Source organism: Cetorhinus maximus, chromosome 6 (genome assembly GCF_964194155.1).
Source record: "Cetorhinus maximus chromosome 6, sCetMax3.hap1.1, whole genome shotgun sequence".
NCBI lineage: Eukaryota > Metazoa > Chordata > Chondrichthyes > Lamniformes > Cetorhinidae > Cetorhinus > Cetorhinus maximus.
In genome coordinates, this window is record NC_135884.1 from 126,281,744 (window position 1) to 126,298,615 (window position 16,872).

At 44.6% G+C, this 16,872-nt stretch overlaps 1 protein-coding gene across 1 annotated transcript in view; it reads right to left on the minus strand.

The window, feature by feature from the left end:
- The window catches only part of cpne7 (copine VII), a 190,995-nt gene that overhangs the window by 86,042 nt on the left and 88,081 nt on the right, over window positions 1-16,872 (minus strand). Inside the window, exons 4-5 of the mRNA XM_078544786.1 lie at window positions 3,632-3,706; window positions 2,149-2,232 (exon numbers count right to left, since the gene is read on the minus strand). Of these exons, the coding sequence (XP_078400912.1) occupies window positions 2,149-2,232; window positions 3,632-3,706 (159 nt within the window). The remainder of the gene's footprint in view (window positions 1-2,148; window positions 2,233-3,631; window positions 3,707-16,872) is intronic.

The following is a 16,872-nucleotide window of genomic DNA, read 5'->3' on the forward strand; positions in this document are numbered from 1 at the left end:
GCGGGCCAACTCCCAGAGAACGCCCTACCCCGGAACAAAAATCCGACCTTCCGGGGCACTTTCTTCCAGGGGAAATGTCCTGACTCTGTGCTCCTAACCCCGGAAGCAAACGCCCAAGTCAATGCTTATATATTTCATGTGCTTCCGATGGGTTCATTGTAACACTGACAATCTAGATATAGAAATTAAATGAACGTGTGAACCAACTGGTTAAAAACCGGACCCAGAGTTACTTCTACCCTTGCTCTAGAAAACTAGTCAATTCATGTTCAATAGATAATCTGCTGGCCACATAATTAAATTAATTTGTCACTACTATTCATGCTCCACAATGTTCAACTGAATTATTGGGAGATTATTTTAAAAACTGTGACAAATGGTTTTCCAATTTGTAGCTGGTCATGCTACTTACTATAATTTTTAATATGTTGGCTAATATGCTCATATAAAATTGCTACACATCCTATTACCCAGATTATTTTAAAGAGGTTATTAATACTTAAATAATACACAAAATTTTACATGAAGACAAGAGGTTAGAAATCTGTCTGCAGATTTAAATGAAAATACAGAGAGGTATATTATGGAATCATAGAATGGTAGAGCACAATAGGAGGACATTCTGTCCATCATGCTTGGAAAGGGCTTTCTAATCAGTTTCATTCATGTGCCTTTACCCCATAATCCTGCAAAGCTTTCCCCTTCAGGTATTTACTAAATTCCATTTCGAAAGTTAATACCGAATCGACCTCCATCACCCTTGCAGGCAGTACATTTCAGGTCATAACAAGTCACAGTGTAAAAAAGAGTCACGTAGTCTCAACATTTTAATTGCCACCCTTGCCATATTGAGCTGGCATAAATTCTAAAAATCCACCTTTTTGCATTTTTCTTTAAATCCAAAGATACCATTGCACATTTTAACATAATTTGAAAAAAATACTCCAACATTGATGTAAATGCATTTCTTAAGCAGACACAAATTGCAGACTGAATTACTTTCTATGACAAAAACATAATAATAAGCAATTTTGAAAATGATTTAGTTCGGTTGTTGGCAGCTGTAATGAGAACTGTCATATATAATCATTTTAAATGGAGTCTTTTTAGACTAGTAAGAGAATTTGTTCATTAGTTTTTGCAGGTCTCCGCTTCATAAATGAGGAATTAAAGAAATTGAATTATTATTCTAGTGACAAAGGTGGTGCATATTACAACACCCTGCTGGGTTTGAGTGACAGGAACACTAAAAATTCTTTGCTAGTGTCATTATTTTGCAGCCTTCTCAAAAAAGTGGTCTAGACGATGGACTACAAAGTATTTCTATCACAATAGAATTGTTCAATGCGTAAAATGTAATGCATGTTTTATTATATGTTCTGTCCAACATCTTTAATTGTAGCAAGTTCGTTAGTTCCTGTCATGTTAGAGATTTTGAAGAGTGAATTTCAATAAGTGTCCCAGACCGCAACAAAATATATTAGCTCACTAATAATGACTACTTTGAAGGAGCCAACATCATTTTGTTGCACAGCGTTGTGCAAGGAAAGCACCAACGAAACACCTGATCACACTGTGGATGCTTAGTTTTGTATAGACCACAATATTCAACTTAAATGATGTGAATATTTAAAAATCATAAAAGTGTAATTTTTTTTCTGAGTTTTAAATTAGTCCCCATGCCATCTTCCTTGTGTAGAGGTACTGAATGTTCTAGCCAATTTCTTCATATTGCTCTTTGATTGAGCGAGCAAGGAGCACAACCCAGCTTCACTTTTTGGGCAGTTTCCCCTCCTCCATCCAGTCAACTCCAGTACGGTTTGCAGCCTTTTTTGTTTGTCAAGACTCAAGCAAAATTATCAGCCAAGATTAAAAGTAGAATTTAAGATTAGGAACTAAGAACTCAATAGTTCAATAATATTTTATTTAAAAAACTATAAAACACTGTAGTTTTATGAAATCAGTATTTTTAAATGAATATTTTCTATATGTTTTTATCTGAATGTATTATATGGCTTTGTTATTATCACTTTATCCATTGTCTTGAAATTACACATTCCATATTAATTTCATATAATTGAGAGAAAAATTTTACTCTTTTTCCTTGGTACAGTCATCCTAGATATTCCTCTAGAGCACTCCACACACCTCTGTCCTGTAGACGAGTTGCTCAGACTCATCATCATTAATCCTGTATATCTCCAAAAAAGGGTCTGATTTGCTGAAAAGATCCTGGAATGATATGAATGAAAAATCCACTGTTACCAAGCTATGTTGATCATACCATAAGTTTCAAGGCTGTCTTGAAGTGGTAAATAGGACAGGTGAGCCAACCAATTTTACAGAGAAAAAAAATTAGTAAAAGAATTAGGGATGGACGAGCAAAAGAAAATGCAAACTCCTCCTGAGATCCTCCAATATCACAAACGCCAGACTTCAGCCAATTCGATTCACTCCATGTGATATCAAGAAAACGGCTGAAGGCACTGGATACAGCAGAGACTATTATCTCTGACAACATCCTGTTGTAATGGTGAAGATCTGTGCTCCAGAACTAGCCAGGCCTCTAGCCAAACTGTTTCAGTACAGCTACAACACTGACATCTACCAGACAAAGTAGAAAACTGCCCCAATTATTTCCTGTCCACAAAAAGCAGGAGAAATCCAATCCAGCCAATTACCGCCTCACCAGATAACTCAATCGTCAGCAAAGTGATGGAAGCTGTCATCGACAGTGCTGTGAAGCAGCACCTACTCACCAATAACTTGCTTGCCGATGCTCAGTTTGGGTTCAACCAGGAACAGTCAGTTCCAGATCAGAAGTGCTGAATTTCAGAGGCAAAGTCAGAGTGACTGCCCTTGACATCAAAGCAGGAATCAACTGAGTGTGGCATCCTGGAGCCCTAGTAAAATTAAAGTCAGTGGGAATCAGGTGGAAAGCTTTCCACCGGCTGGACTTATCCGAGCACAAAAATTGTGAGGATTGGAGACCAATCAACTCAGACCCAGGACTTCAATGCAGGGGTTCCTCAGGTTAGTGTTCTGTGCTGAACCACTTTTAGCTGCTTCATCAATGACCTTCCCTCCATTATAAAGCTAGAAGTGGGGACGGCAAAGTGTTCAGTTCCATTCGAGACTCCTCAGATACTGAAGCAGTCAGTGCCCACATGCAGCAAAAGTTGGACAACATGCAGGCCTGGGCTGCTAACTGACAAGTAATACTCGCATCACACAGTTGCCAGGCAACGACCATCTCAAGCAAGTGAGAACAACTACCCCCCCTTGACATACAACAGAATTACCATTGCTGAATTCCTCCACTAGCAAGGTGATTGGTGGAAAACACTATTGCACATAATGTTACTCAGAATCAACAAACCATCAAAGTTTAATTATCATGTCTCTTGAGCACAGTGGATGCTTTGTTGAGATCTGATAGTCATATTCTCCTTTATTAGGTTTACAAAAATATAACAATAACTTAAAAGTGAACCTTTCCTTTTAAAAATTCGGAGTTATGCAACTAGATTGTACAGTCAAATGAACTGCTTCACACAATTGAGAATTTCTATTTTATAAGGTGCTTGTTTTATATATTCTGTTAAACCCACTATCAGATATTCTATAGTACCTTATCATCCAGTTTCTTAGCACAGAAGGCCAATTCTACATAGCCATTGTTTCCACTTATTTCCTCTGCAATAACCTGTGAACAAAGACAGGAATAAATAAAGCCTAGTTGTTGCTATGCACCATCCTTATGAATTAGATGAATCCTGCTGTTTACAATGGATTTTTTAGTGGTACAGCTTATGTTAAAGAGTGGCTGGGGAATCTGTGAAACTTCTTATGCAGGGAGAATAGGATCATAAGCATGTGTCATTATAATTATATATGTAATTTAAGGAAGTATTTCAAAGCAATTCTGTCATCTAATTGATTTTGCAGTGGAAATAATGTTAAGGCTAAAAGTGCCATTATTAAAGAATTAATCAAACTCAATTTCCTGTGACTGCTCATGTGCAGTTAAACACTGAAATCAGAAAGTTGCTGCCTGAGTTACTTTGCCCCTCCAGAAGTTTCATTATAATGTTGTCTCTTCCAAAGACTTGGTATGAAAGCACATGTAATGATGTGAAGTTGTAATACTTACATACCCAATAAACTTGCCAGAAAAAAATTAGGGCTTGTCCATTCAAGTGTAAGTTCACAATGCATTGAGTCTTAATTACTGCCAAACTATCCCTTTGGCATTGAAAATTGATTTCTACAGGCATAGCGTCTCATTCCTTCAGATTTTAAAAATTAAAAAATTTGTGTTTTTATACATTTTCTTTCTGTCTCTTTTACCTCTCTCATAATGCCGTCTTTCTTTGTTTCGCTTTCTGTACCTGATTTAGCATTTAATTAACTATTCCAACTGAGAACTTCATGAGTCAGACACTACAGGGTAAATTTTAACCCCCAAAAATGGGTGGTTTGGGGTGGGATGAGATGTCAAAATTTTAAAAATCTCAAACCTGACGCCAACCCCCTTCCAACTCGCCTAGTTCTGGGTTTAACAGCAATGGGATGAAGAGGTAGCCAGCCAACCTGCTCCCAGGAGGCAGGTTTGCTAGTTAAATATTGCAATGAAGCTGGTAGCTTCAAATTTAACCTACTTTACAGGGCTAACCCTTGCCAGTCAGGATTTCCAGGCTATAGGAAACACAGCAGTTCAAGGGAAGTAAAGACAACTTTGCAGAGAAGTTACAGCCATGTGAGGAACGGTGAAAAAATTCCCCTATTCTTCCACTCCAAGTTTGACCGTAAGTGGGTTTTTTGTGAATTTAGAGATGATGTGCTTTTCCAATTCTGTAAGAGTCCCTCTATTTATACTTTGAGGTTGTAAAGAATTATTCAGTCAGGTTTGATGAGGTTAAACAAAGAACGAGAAAAGTTTATTGAAACCATTTCCCGGGATAAAAAAAAAAACTAGGGTCAGGATTTTCCATGCCTGTCGGTGTCGGGCATGTTCGATGGCATGAGCGGACAATATGGTGTGATCGGTTTCACGATGGCATAAAACCAGTTTGTGACTGTCTGCTCAGCCCACTGATGGCGGGCCGCGTTTCCCGCCATCGGCCATCAGGAACCTTATTGTAATGCACCAGCATATCACTATAAGGCCAGCCCACCGCACTCATCCCACCCTGCTGAATCGTCCGCCCATGTCGGTGGGAAAACACGGCAACGTGTTTCACAACCGCACATAAGTGACATGCACCTGGCGGGCTACACTCCGCTCAGGACTTCAAGGTTTGTTTGCCTATCTTGCTTCGGTCAACACTCGCAATCATCAGAGCCAGGCTTCACAGACAGCACCACATCACTTTTAGGGGGCTCACGGGTAGGTCTCAACCTACCAGATCAGCCATATGTGGGTAGTTGCAGGGCAAGGTATTGCTTGGGGAAGGGGGAGAAGTGACATCAGGCAAGGGAAGAGGCTGCAGGGTGAGAGCTGTACTGGGGAAGGAGGGTATCCCAAGTTGATTGTGGGGGCACATGTTGATCTGTGCAATTGGCCTCAAGATGGTGAGGAATGAGTAGGCAGTCTCCAGTGGAGATGAGGCCAGATGGACACATGAGGGTATGTGTGTGAGAATGGGTGATGATGTCCCTTGAGCTGGTAGTGAGTGAGATGCCAGTGAGTGTGATGGGTTTGAGTGTGTGAGTTTAGAGTGATGAGATGGTTGCCATACCCTGGCTGCACAGATGAAATCATTCATCATCAATCTTTATTGGATAGCTAACCTCGTCTGTGAAGCATTGGCACTGATCATCACTGCCATCACCTACCAAGCCTGAGTGGTAATGTAGCTGCCCCTCCTGTGGCCAGAGCGGGGATAGAGGACATCACAGTCTCCAAAAGGCACTCGAGGGCTGCAGTCTTCTTGTCTTTAGAGGCCATGTCTTCTTTGCTGCAGTCCTGGGCTGGAAGCACTGAGTGTGGCTGTACTTTAAATGCGGTACCTGGCATGATGAAGCAGTGAGGTGACAGCATGGTGGGTGAATGAGAGCCCGCCTACCATGGAAACCGTGTGTTCCCAGGAATGCATAAGTAATGCGGTGGGTTTGGGACGACACGGTGCCATCGTGGCCGGCGGGTAAAACATCTGCTACCGTACTTAGTGCAAATCTGGGACCATTATGTCCTAGGTCAAACACAGGCAGCATTCATACAGTCACATCCATTCATCCACACACACACCAGTATAGGTGACAGGGTAAGAAAATAAGCTTATAGGATTTTTTACAGTTCATGAGAAATAAAACAAAGGAGTATATGGTTAGTAGTTCCTTGGCAGTGGTTCCAAGTTACAGCCATATTGTTCAGCTGTCTTCCTGGGTGTAGTTATATGGAGCAGATTTCCACATTTTTTTTTAAAAGATCTCAGTTCAGAGTTGGTTTCTCTTCTCAGGATGGTTACTTTGCAAACCAGCTACAGCACTTCCGAGAGAGAGAGAGAGAGAGAGAGAGACAGAGAGGCACCCAGCTTCAGCATCCTGTGTTCAGTACAGAATTGTCTTTTGTTCTCTCTCCTGCTCGGTAAGGGGGCCCTTGAAATACTTCACTGGGTGTATATTCCAGAGATATTCTATTAGTTCATGTGTGCTGCAGTTATTGTTTCAGAACAGGTAATTGCGTTTTGATGTCTTATCTCGGAAACTTTTGAAAAGTCTCAGGATGGTGTGAATCAACAGGGGATGAGGTCTTTCACATTTCCCACAGGGGGTTGAGTCACTGTCTTCAACCCACATGGTGGAATTCCACAATTGTCTATATTGCAGCAGTCTGGGCAGTTTTCCCATTGTCTGTAGAGGGGTCCCAGTTTTTTAAAAGTCCAGCCAGGAAAAGAAAAAATTAGAAACTGTATCTTCGAAAGCACATCCTCATAACAGTAAATGCCTTTACAGCACTGCTTGGGGCCAGGAGGACTGCTCCTCCCCAGAGCCTACGTTAGCCCTCTTCCCTTGAATTGGTCCTTATTGTCAATCAGACTTTCTCCACCACCCCCATACAAAAACCTCCCAATCAGGGATCGTACCCATCACCCCAGGGTCAAACCCCTCCACCAGGATCAAGGATTGGACTGCTCCAAGATCCCAATATCAATTTCTGGCAGTTTTCCCAGGGCAGAGGCCTGCCCCAGGTGCTGCTCACCCAACTGGAAAACAAGCCTGTCAAACAGGTTAACCTCTGGGCGAGAATTTTACTATAATTTTGAATTTTGTGCATTCTGGAGTCAAAAAGCATACAGGAAAACCTGAATATTGGAACTTCTGGGACAAATTTACACCTCCCACATTTCCCCACCACCCGCCCCCCCACCCCCCCCCCACCCCAAACCACTTTACAAAACCCTTCCCTGTCAATATTAGTGCCTGCATGTCTCAGTAAGGCATCTTCAATCTGTTTGGTTAAGGAGATCCACATTTGACTTCCCTGTTCATACACATTCCAGATTCCCTGTAGAGGGTTCTGTGCTGATTGGGATTTCTAATCACAAGTTGCAATGTGAAATTCCATAGGAAGTGTAATGAACAAGTAGCTCTTCTCCTTCGCCCCTGACCACACATGGCTTCAATTCCCACATTCTTCTTGAAGTATCTTTGAATTCCCCTCACACCCATTCAATATCCTTCATCCCTGTTGCCTTGACTAATGTACTTCCAAATTGTCCATCCTGCCTGCCAATTTGAATCCCTTCCTGGTCATCTTAATGTCTGCATTATACAGTGCCATCTGCTCCAGTTCTCCTGCGTAAAGATACTGGGTTATAAATGTGACTATGCCCATTAGGGGAATCTGAGATCACGCTTTGCAATTATTGCATGCCTAGTCGAGGCGATAGTGCCAGCCAATGCAGCCTCACCATGAAGGACACAAGCAAGAGCAGACAGCTGGTGGAGAAACATCATCACTTGATCAGGTACTCACAGCCACCAGCTTGGATACTGGCCCTGCTTGTACTTTGGAGGGTAGTGCAGAGGTGGGATGAGCATGTCATTGGGCATGAGTGGGCATCTGTCAGGCACAGGAAAGAATAGTGTTTTTGCCAGCACATTGAAGGTCGAGAATGCAAATGATTCTGCTGCTTGGGACCTAGATGAAGGCTTTGGTGGGACAGCGTGCAGGAGAATGTTGATGAACATTGTCACGAAATGAAAACGATGATGGAGTGAGAGCCACCTACAGCTTCACCGACTAATTACAAGCATATTGAACTGTTTAAAGAAGACCTGTTTTTTAAAAAAAATACAACTAAAGACACTGATCAAAAGATGGCTGATACTGTAAAGTGACCATATTCTGGAAAATTCCTGTGTGGATTATATTGACAGACCTGTCCTGAGAAAACATGGAATTTCGCACCTGAAAAGGTGTCAAGGCAAATGCAAAAGGCTGGACTTTAATCTCCTGTCTTTGTGAAGACAATGGAAACTGTTTCCTACACCTCACAGACATACAAAAAACCATCTCCTGTTGATTTATATTTCAGAATGTGTAAAAAAATTTCTGAGATGAAAGAGAATGGACTATGGATGCAAGACATGCCTATTTCCACCTCCCGGGAATACACAGATAAAATAGGTTAAAACTGGCTGAAGACCAGTGTTTGGCAGTGACAGAAACAAGAAGCAATACTAGTCCAAGTCACCCCTGCAGAGACAAGCAGGCTATCAGGCAATCTCTTTCTCTCCCTCTCTCTCACTGGAGTCAAATGTGTTTTAGTAGAGAGATAACAAGCAGGAAGAAACAGGGCAGCCTCCTCAGTCACCCCTGCAGAGACAAGCAGGTCATCACTCCCTCTGGAGACAAGCCAACAAGTATCTCCAACAGACTGCAAAACTGACAAAGCCAGCTCCAAAGTTCTAACAGAATCATCTAACTTAACGGCTGCAAAGTACCACTATCTACACCTCAGAGATAAGCCAAGAACTGATTTGTATATTCCTATACGTAGTCTCCCCGTAGAATGCCTGCAGCCTTTCACCAGCTGGATGCAGCAGACAACCACAAATTTGGAGACACTATCCAATGAGTACTGGAGGGTGTCCACCAACTGACCTAGGCAGCAGAAGTTGTTTCGGAATACTGATGGTTTGTATTCCAATCATGTGGCAGCATGGCATTCACCACCATGATGTTCTATGCGTGGTTGCACACCAACTAAACATTAAGCAAGTGATAGCCCCTGCAGTTGCAGTACATTTCCCTGTTCATCTTCCAGAATCTGGAAGAGGGTGATCAGCTACAGGTTGGGAATCTCTCTGGTTCACCACACAGGAGTGCAGGTGGGGGCTCACACTTGGATTGAGAAGACCAAATTTGTGAGGATTTGAAACATGACTGGAGGATTCACCTAACTTGCTCGAGAGGGAGAGTCACCGGAAAAGCCCTCATCGTGAAAGACAGTTCTGGGGTTAAAAGTTACCAGGTGGTAAAGGAAAGGGACAGAGCTTTGGACTGGGTCTGGGAAAATCAAATGATTACTTAAGGGACAATGTAAAGTGTATGTGTGAAGTAAGTTATTCAGTTATGTTAAAAGTGAAAGGGAAACGTTCTGTTCTGGGGTTTAAAGTATAAGTTGCCAAAACAATAGTCATTAGTCAATGGTGCTTTTAGTCTGTTTGCTACAATTAAAGTCTTAAAACGTGAAATCTTGTTGTGATGTCCTGTCAGCTATCAAATGGAAGTTTGAATTTCTTTATTTAAAGCTATCAGTCTCCACGGGGATTGTTAGTGAAAGGCTCCTTGTGCAGCTGAATGCATGTTCAGCTGGGAGTCCTTAAGAGGGGATGTTAACAGGGCATTTCTGGTCCAAAATAGATGGGCGGGCACAAAATCAGCATTAAATTGATAGCTGAAATCCAGAATGAAAGGGCATAATTTTAAAATTAGTGATAGGCCAATTATCAGTAAAATTAGGAAGCATTTTTTTCCACGCAAAGGAGAATGGAACTTTGGAACTCGCTACCTCAAAATTAATACTGTGGGCACTGGGTCAATTAAAGTTTCAAGATTAAAAGAAAGAAAGACTTGCATTTTATCAGTTTACAACCAATGAAGTAATATGAGGTGTAGTCATCGTAGCAATGTAGGAAACACAGCAGCTAATTTGCACACAGCAAACTCTCATTAAGAGCAATGTGATGATGGCCAGATAATCTGTTTTAAAGATGTTGGTTAAGGGTAAAAAATAGCTGGTAACCAAGGAGAAAAGCCTTGCTCTTCATCAAAATGGTGTCACAGGATCCTTTACATCCGCCTTGAGAGCGCTCATAACCTTAGTTTAACATTTCATCTGAAAGGCGGAACTATACTCCCTCTGTATTGCCTTGAAGTGTCAGCCTAGGCTTTTGTACTAAAGTTGCTGGGGCAGAACTTAAATCTACAAGCTTCTGACTCAGAGGTGAGTGTGCTACCCACTGAGTCATGACTATCTGGAGATGAATAGATTGTTTTGTTAGAAGGGCATCAAATGATATAGAATACAGGAAGGTAAATGGAGTTGAGGTACAGATCAACCAAGGTCTGACTGAATGTCAAAAGAGGCTGAAGAGGCTAAATGGCCTTTACCTGTTCCTATGGTCACATAGCTGCATATCATGGAGCCTCAGGAGACCACATATTAAGTTTAAGCTATGCTTCCATTTACTTCAAGTTGCTGATATTAACATATCTTGACGATCTGATTAAGAATTTATTCATCAACGGAGCAACAACATTAAAAGCAAACCTTTCCAAACTCCAGGCCCAGAAAATACAAACAGCATAAACTAGTTAATTATAAATATAAAGGTAAATAGGTTCAAATTGGACTTTGAGGACCAGAGTGCATAGCTTGGAAGCTGCAACTAGCCATTGGGGAGCAGGTTAAACACCAGTCTTGGGATGCCAGAGTGAGCCAACTGGCAGGTCTAGCCTTGGCGGCATGAATGATCCCTAAGGAGTCTCAAGTGGGCTGACCATTTTTGGGAGGAGTAGTTTGAGCACTTCCCAGTGATCCCCTTACGGATTACTGATTAGGCCATTCATTACCAAGTACAATTGCACAGGGTGTGCATGATGCATGCTCCACCCACTTGTGCCTCAAAATTGCAATTAAGGTCCTAGAACAACAACAACTTATACTTATAAAGCACTTTTAACATAATGAAAGGCCCCAAGGCACTTCACAGGAGTATTATGAAACAAAGTATGACACCAAGCCTCATAAGGAGATATTAGGTTAGGTGGCCAAAAGCTTGGTCAAAGAGTTAGGTCTTAAGAAGTGTATTAAAGGAAGAAAGTGAGGTCAAGAGGCAAAGAGGTGCAGGGAGAGGATTCCAGATCTTGGGGCCTAAGCAACTAATGGTACCGACACCAATGGTGGAGCAATTATGGTCGGGATTTTCGATTCCAGGCCTAAGTCCTGTGGCAGGGATGGGAACCGGGAGTGTTTCCCGCCATGCAGCCAGGTGGGAATTCGTGCCGAATCGCGCGATGCTGGACTCATTAATTATGCAGTTGGGGGTTGGGTGGGGCAGGATAGATAATACGTGCCCCGCTGTCATATCCAGGCACCATGTTTAAAAGACACCCGGACATCAACTTCTTTGTCACGGACCCACTGCTGAAGGAGGAGATGACCTCCCAGATTCAGCAATGCTTCCCTCTTAATGCAGCGGAGGCCAGCAGAGGCATCCTGTACCCTGATGATGGAAGGAGGAGGCTGAACCATGTTACAAACCCTGCTGGGAGGAAGCCACCAGGGTGGTCAGTGCCCACAGCCTCCACCAGAGGATTGCCCTGTCCTCACTCACTCCATCAGGGTAAGTGAACCCTCAACTGCTCACACTCACCTCACTAAATGGTCGAGGGGACATGGGCCTCAGTGGCAAAGGCACCATCCATGCAGCCCATGGGTAAAAGAGCTACTCAACATGATAAGGTGATACCTCATAGCCCCACTGCAGTCCATCTAATGTGCAGGTGGAGAGGCCACTGTGGGTCCCCAACTCTCTCCCACATAGAGAGCTCAGATGCGGTATAGGGGGTTGGGGCAGGAGGAGGAAAGGGGTTGGCATTGAGAGCACCAGCAAGCACTGCTAACGACATGCCTTTGTCAGCCTTATCCTTCTATCTGCATGGGCTCACTGCTCCGGAGGGTGCTGCCCCAGAACCCTTATGGACAACCTGTAGTGCATCAGTCAGATGGTACACAATCCAGGGGGTTATTTGGAGGACGGGAAGATACATGAAATCGAATTGCTCTCAACCCCATCTCTCTTTACGCAGGAAGAGTTGAGGCACAACAGGAGAGAGAGAAGATAGGAGGAGGCCGGCCTGACCTCAAAAGCCTCACTGAATTTGAGGAGCGGACAGCCCAATTGGCAAGGGAGGAACTGGACTGAGCCTGTGCGGGTGGAAAGGTTGGCGGGTGGCCTCTGTCCAGTAAGGATCCAGCCATCATGTAGTCACATAGAAACCTAAAGGACCATGTGTTCCTCCATGTTGGAGGCAGCTCGGGCAGTCACTCGCTCTCTCCTCTCTCACTTACAGGTGCCAGCAGGAAGAGGGAAAGGGAAGAAGGGCAAGCCCTGTCCGGCAGTTCCTCCAGTCCACAGAGGACTGAGGACATTGGGGCGAGGAAGAAAGTGCACCTGTAGAGGCATCACAACAGCCACCTGCACCCTCCACCAGCGCAGAGACAAACACCTCGGAGGGTACTAGATGTAGTTCAGGCAGGGTCTTACAATCTGGTGGTCATTGCACAGACATGTGTCTGCTGCAGGAGGAGGCAGGGTCAGCCAAGCTCACAGGCACTCAGAGGACTGCTGGAAAAGAGGCATCTGTGATGCGATGTCCAAGTTGAATGACGAGCCTCTGGGATCAGTCCTGCCTGAGATGCTGGAGATGCTGCGAGAGGCGGGAGAACATCTGGCAGAGGTGGCGGAAGCCCTCAACAGAGTGGCATGTGAGGCAGAGGAGTCTGTCTGCCTGCTGGCTGATGAAATCTGGTGCTGACCTGTTCATGCATTGAGGTCTCCATGGGGAGGGTGGTCGATGCCATGGAGAACCTGGTCCATGTTTCTGTCAGAGATGCGCGCAAAACTGCACTCTATCACTGTAGCCATGGTGAGATCTTGCTGTGGCTAAGCGAGAATGGGGCACCTTGAGCTCCCTCCAGATACTTCTTTCCCTCAAGGAGTCAGACAGGGGAGGAGTGGTTGTTGGACACCACTGGGACCTCCACTCAGAATGCTGAGGGTGTCCAGCCCTTTGGAATCCCCCTTGCCTGTGGCCCCTTCAGCTTTGTCCTCTGTGATCGCAGAAGGAACATGTGACCCAAAGCACAACAGCCAAATTAAGCCAGGGCCCTCCAGGCCTTGAGTTTCCAGAGGACGCCCACCAAGGTCATCCAAGACGACAGGGCAAACTGTTCAGCAGGCTGCCCCCACCCCTGCTACGGATGTCGGGGGAGCACCTAGAAGAAGTGGTAGGGAACGGAAGATTAAGAAGTTATGATTTCACATGTGGTTGCACAGGTGCGCTATGATTGTTGATGTTCTTACATCTTTGTAAATAGACTACACTTTCACTTTAATGAGGTCTGATACAGTTTAGTTGCAACTCATAGTCATTAATCCTATGCGCCCCCTCTTCTCCTCACATCTTCAGAGGTCTACGTGCCCAGGGAGGCAAGGATCTTTGCCCAGGCCCTTGCGAACAAGAAGCCTCTCGTGCACGCTGAGCCTTTCCCTTCAAACGCTCATCTGTTGAAACATCTTAGCATTGTCAGTACTACGTGCTGGGGTTCCCCTTCAGTTGTCCAGTTGAGCTGACCTGCCGCTCCGCCCACCCCCGCTGAGCCAACTCCCAGTCAGCATCGTGAGATCTCCACCTCGAGGCTTTGGATAGTTGCAAGTGGCCATGGTGTGTGTGACTTTTCAGGTTGAGCCCAATACCTTCCAACCTTCCCCCCGTGACCCACAGCCTCCCCCCATAAACCATTGACCCTCCTGATGTGACTTTTGACCTCCCCACAGTCACCCTACAACTCTCCCCAATCACCCCCCGTCCCATGCAGGTGAATGTCCATCTCCCTACCTTCCCAAGGAGCCCACCCCCGTGACAATAGACCTGCTCCCCTCATCCTGCTTACCCCCAGAATCTGGTTTTACTTCTGTGTCCCCTCCAACAACCCTCAGCGTCCCTTCAGCCATCATCGCAGAACCCTCACCCTCTCACCCTACCGGCTCCCACTGACCCCTTTAACTCCCACCATCCCTTCCTATCAACAATTACCACAGTTTTCCCCCCAGGACTCATCAGTTGACACCACGGACCCCTCCCTCTGAACACCTTTCCCTCTCCCCCGTCCCCCATGCCCATTCACACCTGCACGTCCCGCCTCCCCCCCACCTTCACTCCACCACAGCCTTTCCCACCCTCCTGCTTCATACCACCTTACCTATTCAGCAAACCTCACAGCATCTCTCTCTTTCCCCTACCATCCCCAACCTACCCTCCCCCCTCTAGGCCTCCACATCCACCCCACGTCTTCATTCCTCTCCAGCTAGTCAACCACACCCCACCACAGTACAGACCATCACTGCCCAACAGTACCTCATGCAGCCAACCACCTGCAGTGTGAAAACCCATGTCCTGGAAGCTCCTGCAGCGCAAGATCTGCATCCTGGAAGCTGCTGCTGCGAGAGGATCCACGTTGATGCTCCAGCACCCACTGCTGCACGTGGTGCTCCAGGTTGACGGTCACTGGAGGCCTCCATCTTCCAGACCTTCTTCCAGGTAAGTCCCAACATGTGTACACCACTTTGGTCTGGACATGTTACGAACCATCGTGATATCCCGCTGGCAGCGTGGATAATTGGACGGTGGGGGCAATTCCGGTTGGGGCTTTACCTGAATCCCACTGACGTGATGCAAAGCGGCTTCACACTAGCCTCTGGTGGGAATGACAATCCGCCATGATGGGCGGGCGTGCACGTTCCCACCGGCATGAAATGCTGGTGGGAAACCAATTTTTCAGCTCCCTCAACATTGCTCCCATCTGCCATTACACCTGCCACTGTTGGGACTGGAAAATCCTGGCCTATGTTTGGGAATGCACCAGAATTAAAGGAGCACAGATATTTGGAGGGTTGTGGGGTTGGAGGAGATTACAGAGATAGGGAGAGGTGAGGCAATGGAAGGATTTGAAAATAAGGATGAGAATTTTAAAGTCAGAACATTGCTTGACCGGGAACCAATTTAGGTCAGTGAGCTTAGGGTTGATTAGTGAATGGAACTTGTTGCGAGTTAAAACACAGGCAGCAGAGTTTTGGATGACCTCAAGTTTACCAAGGGTAGAATGTGGGAGACCAGCCAGGAGACCATTGGAATAGTTTGAGTTTAGAGGTAAAAATGACAAGGATGAGGGTTTCAGCAGCAGATGAGCTGAGGCAAGAGCGAAGTCTGGTGATGTTATGGAGGTGGAAATAGTCTTAGTGATGGTACAAATATGAGGTCAGAAGCTCATCTTGGGATCAAATGTGGCACCACGGTTGCGAGCAGACTGCCTTAATCTTAGGCTGTTGCCGGGAAGAGGGATGGAGTCAGTAGCTAAGGAATGGAAGTTGAAGGAAGGATCAAAAAACAACAGCTTAATTCTTCCCAATATTTAATTGGATGAAATTTCTGCTCATTCAGTACAGGGTGTCAGGTAAGCAGCCGATAATTTAGCAACACTGGGGGGAGTGAAGAGAGGTGGCGTAGAACTGGTGTTAGCTCCCAACTTGTATATTTATGCAGCCTCTAAACCAGGTTGGATGGACACACTACCCATTTCTAGAGCTGGTATGAAAATTGCATCTCAATGGTCTTGGGCATTAATAGGGTTGCCAAGATGCCAAATCCGATTTTTGATGGTCACCTGCTTTTTCAGATAAGAAATGATGTGCTGAAGCCTGTAACATTGCCAGAACCAACAATGATCAAACGCACAGGCAAGAAAACTACTAACTGAGCAAAGCTGACAATTTGGATATCTATAAAAGGGCAGGAATGTCTCATAGTGGCATGGTGGGTCTGTCTGACACTTCTTGTGATGCTGATGACTCCAGGCATAAGACTGGATGAAAAATTGACAAATAAATGACTCTCTTTGTAATGTGGTACATCAAAAGCATTAAGTAAAAAAGTTAACCATTTAGAAACAGTTCAGACTGAAGTTTAAAATAAAAACCAACATGACAGAATAGATTGCTGAGAATGAATGAGCACTTTAATTCTCTTGCTTTTGATAAATTACCATAACTGAGCTCCCATTCTGCAGGACTCAAGTTTGTGTCTTATGTGTCTTTCACACTCATGAAAGAACTTCAATAATCACTGATGTGGTACCTGGTAATAATTCCAAGAAGGTGACACTTATAGATAGGCTTTTGGGCCTTACAGAATGGCTCTTTCCCTGTACTCCTGCAACCCCACCTCTCCCCAAACCCCACACCCCTTCCCCCTCTCGACAAAGCATACACCCTCCAAGGCTGGAACACAAACTGAGATCCACATTGAAGTGTTAAACTGAGATCCACAATGAAATGTTTTGTCACTTCTTCACAATTAAAAATATACACACAAACGCACACACAGCTATCTGCTTCTGAATCCCAGCTTCCTGTGTTAAAAACAGAAGGTTCCTTTATTCCTTATTCTACACCAGAGGACATTACATCTGGGACTCAGCACACTCTACTGGCAGGTTTTTGCTTCTTTTTAACCAAAATGACCTTTTACGAAAAAGCATTAATGTTAAACACAAACATCACATCTCCTTTGCCCAG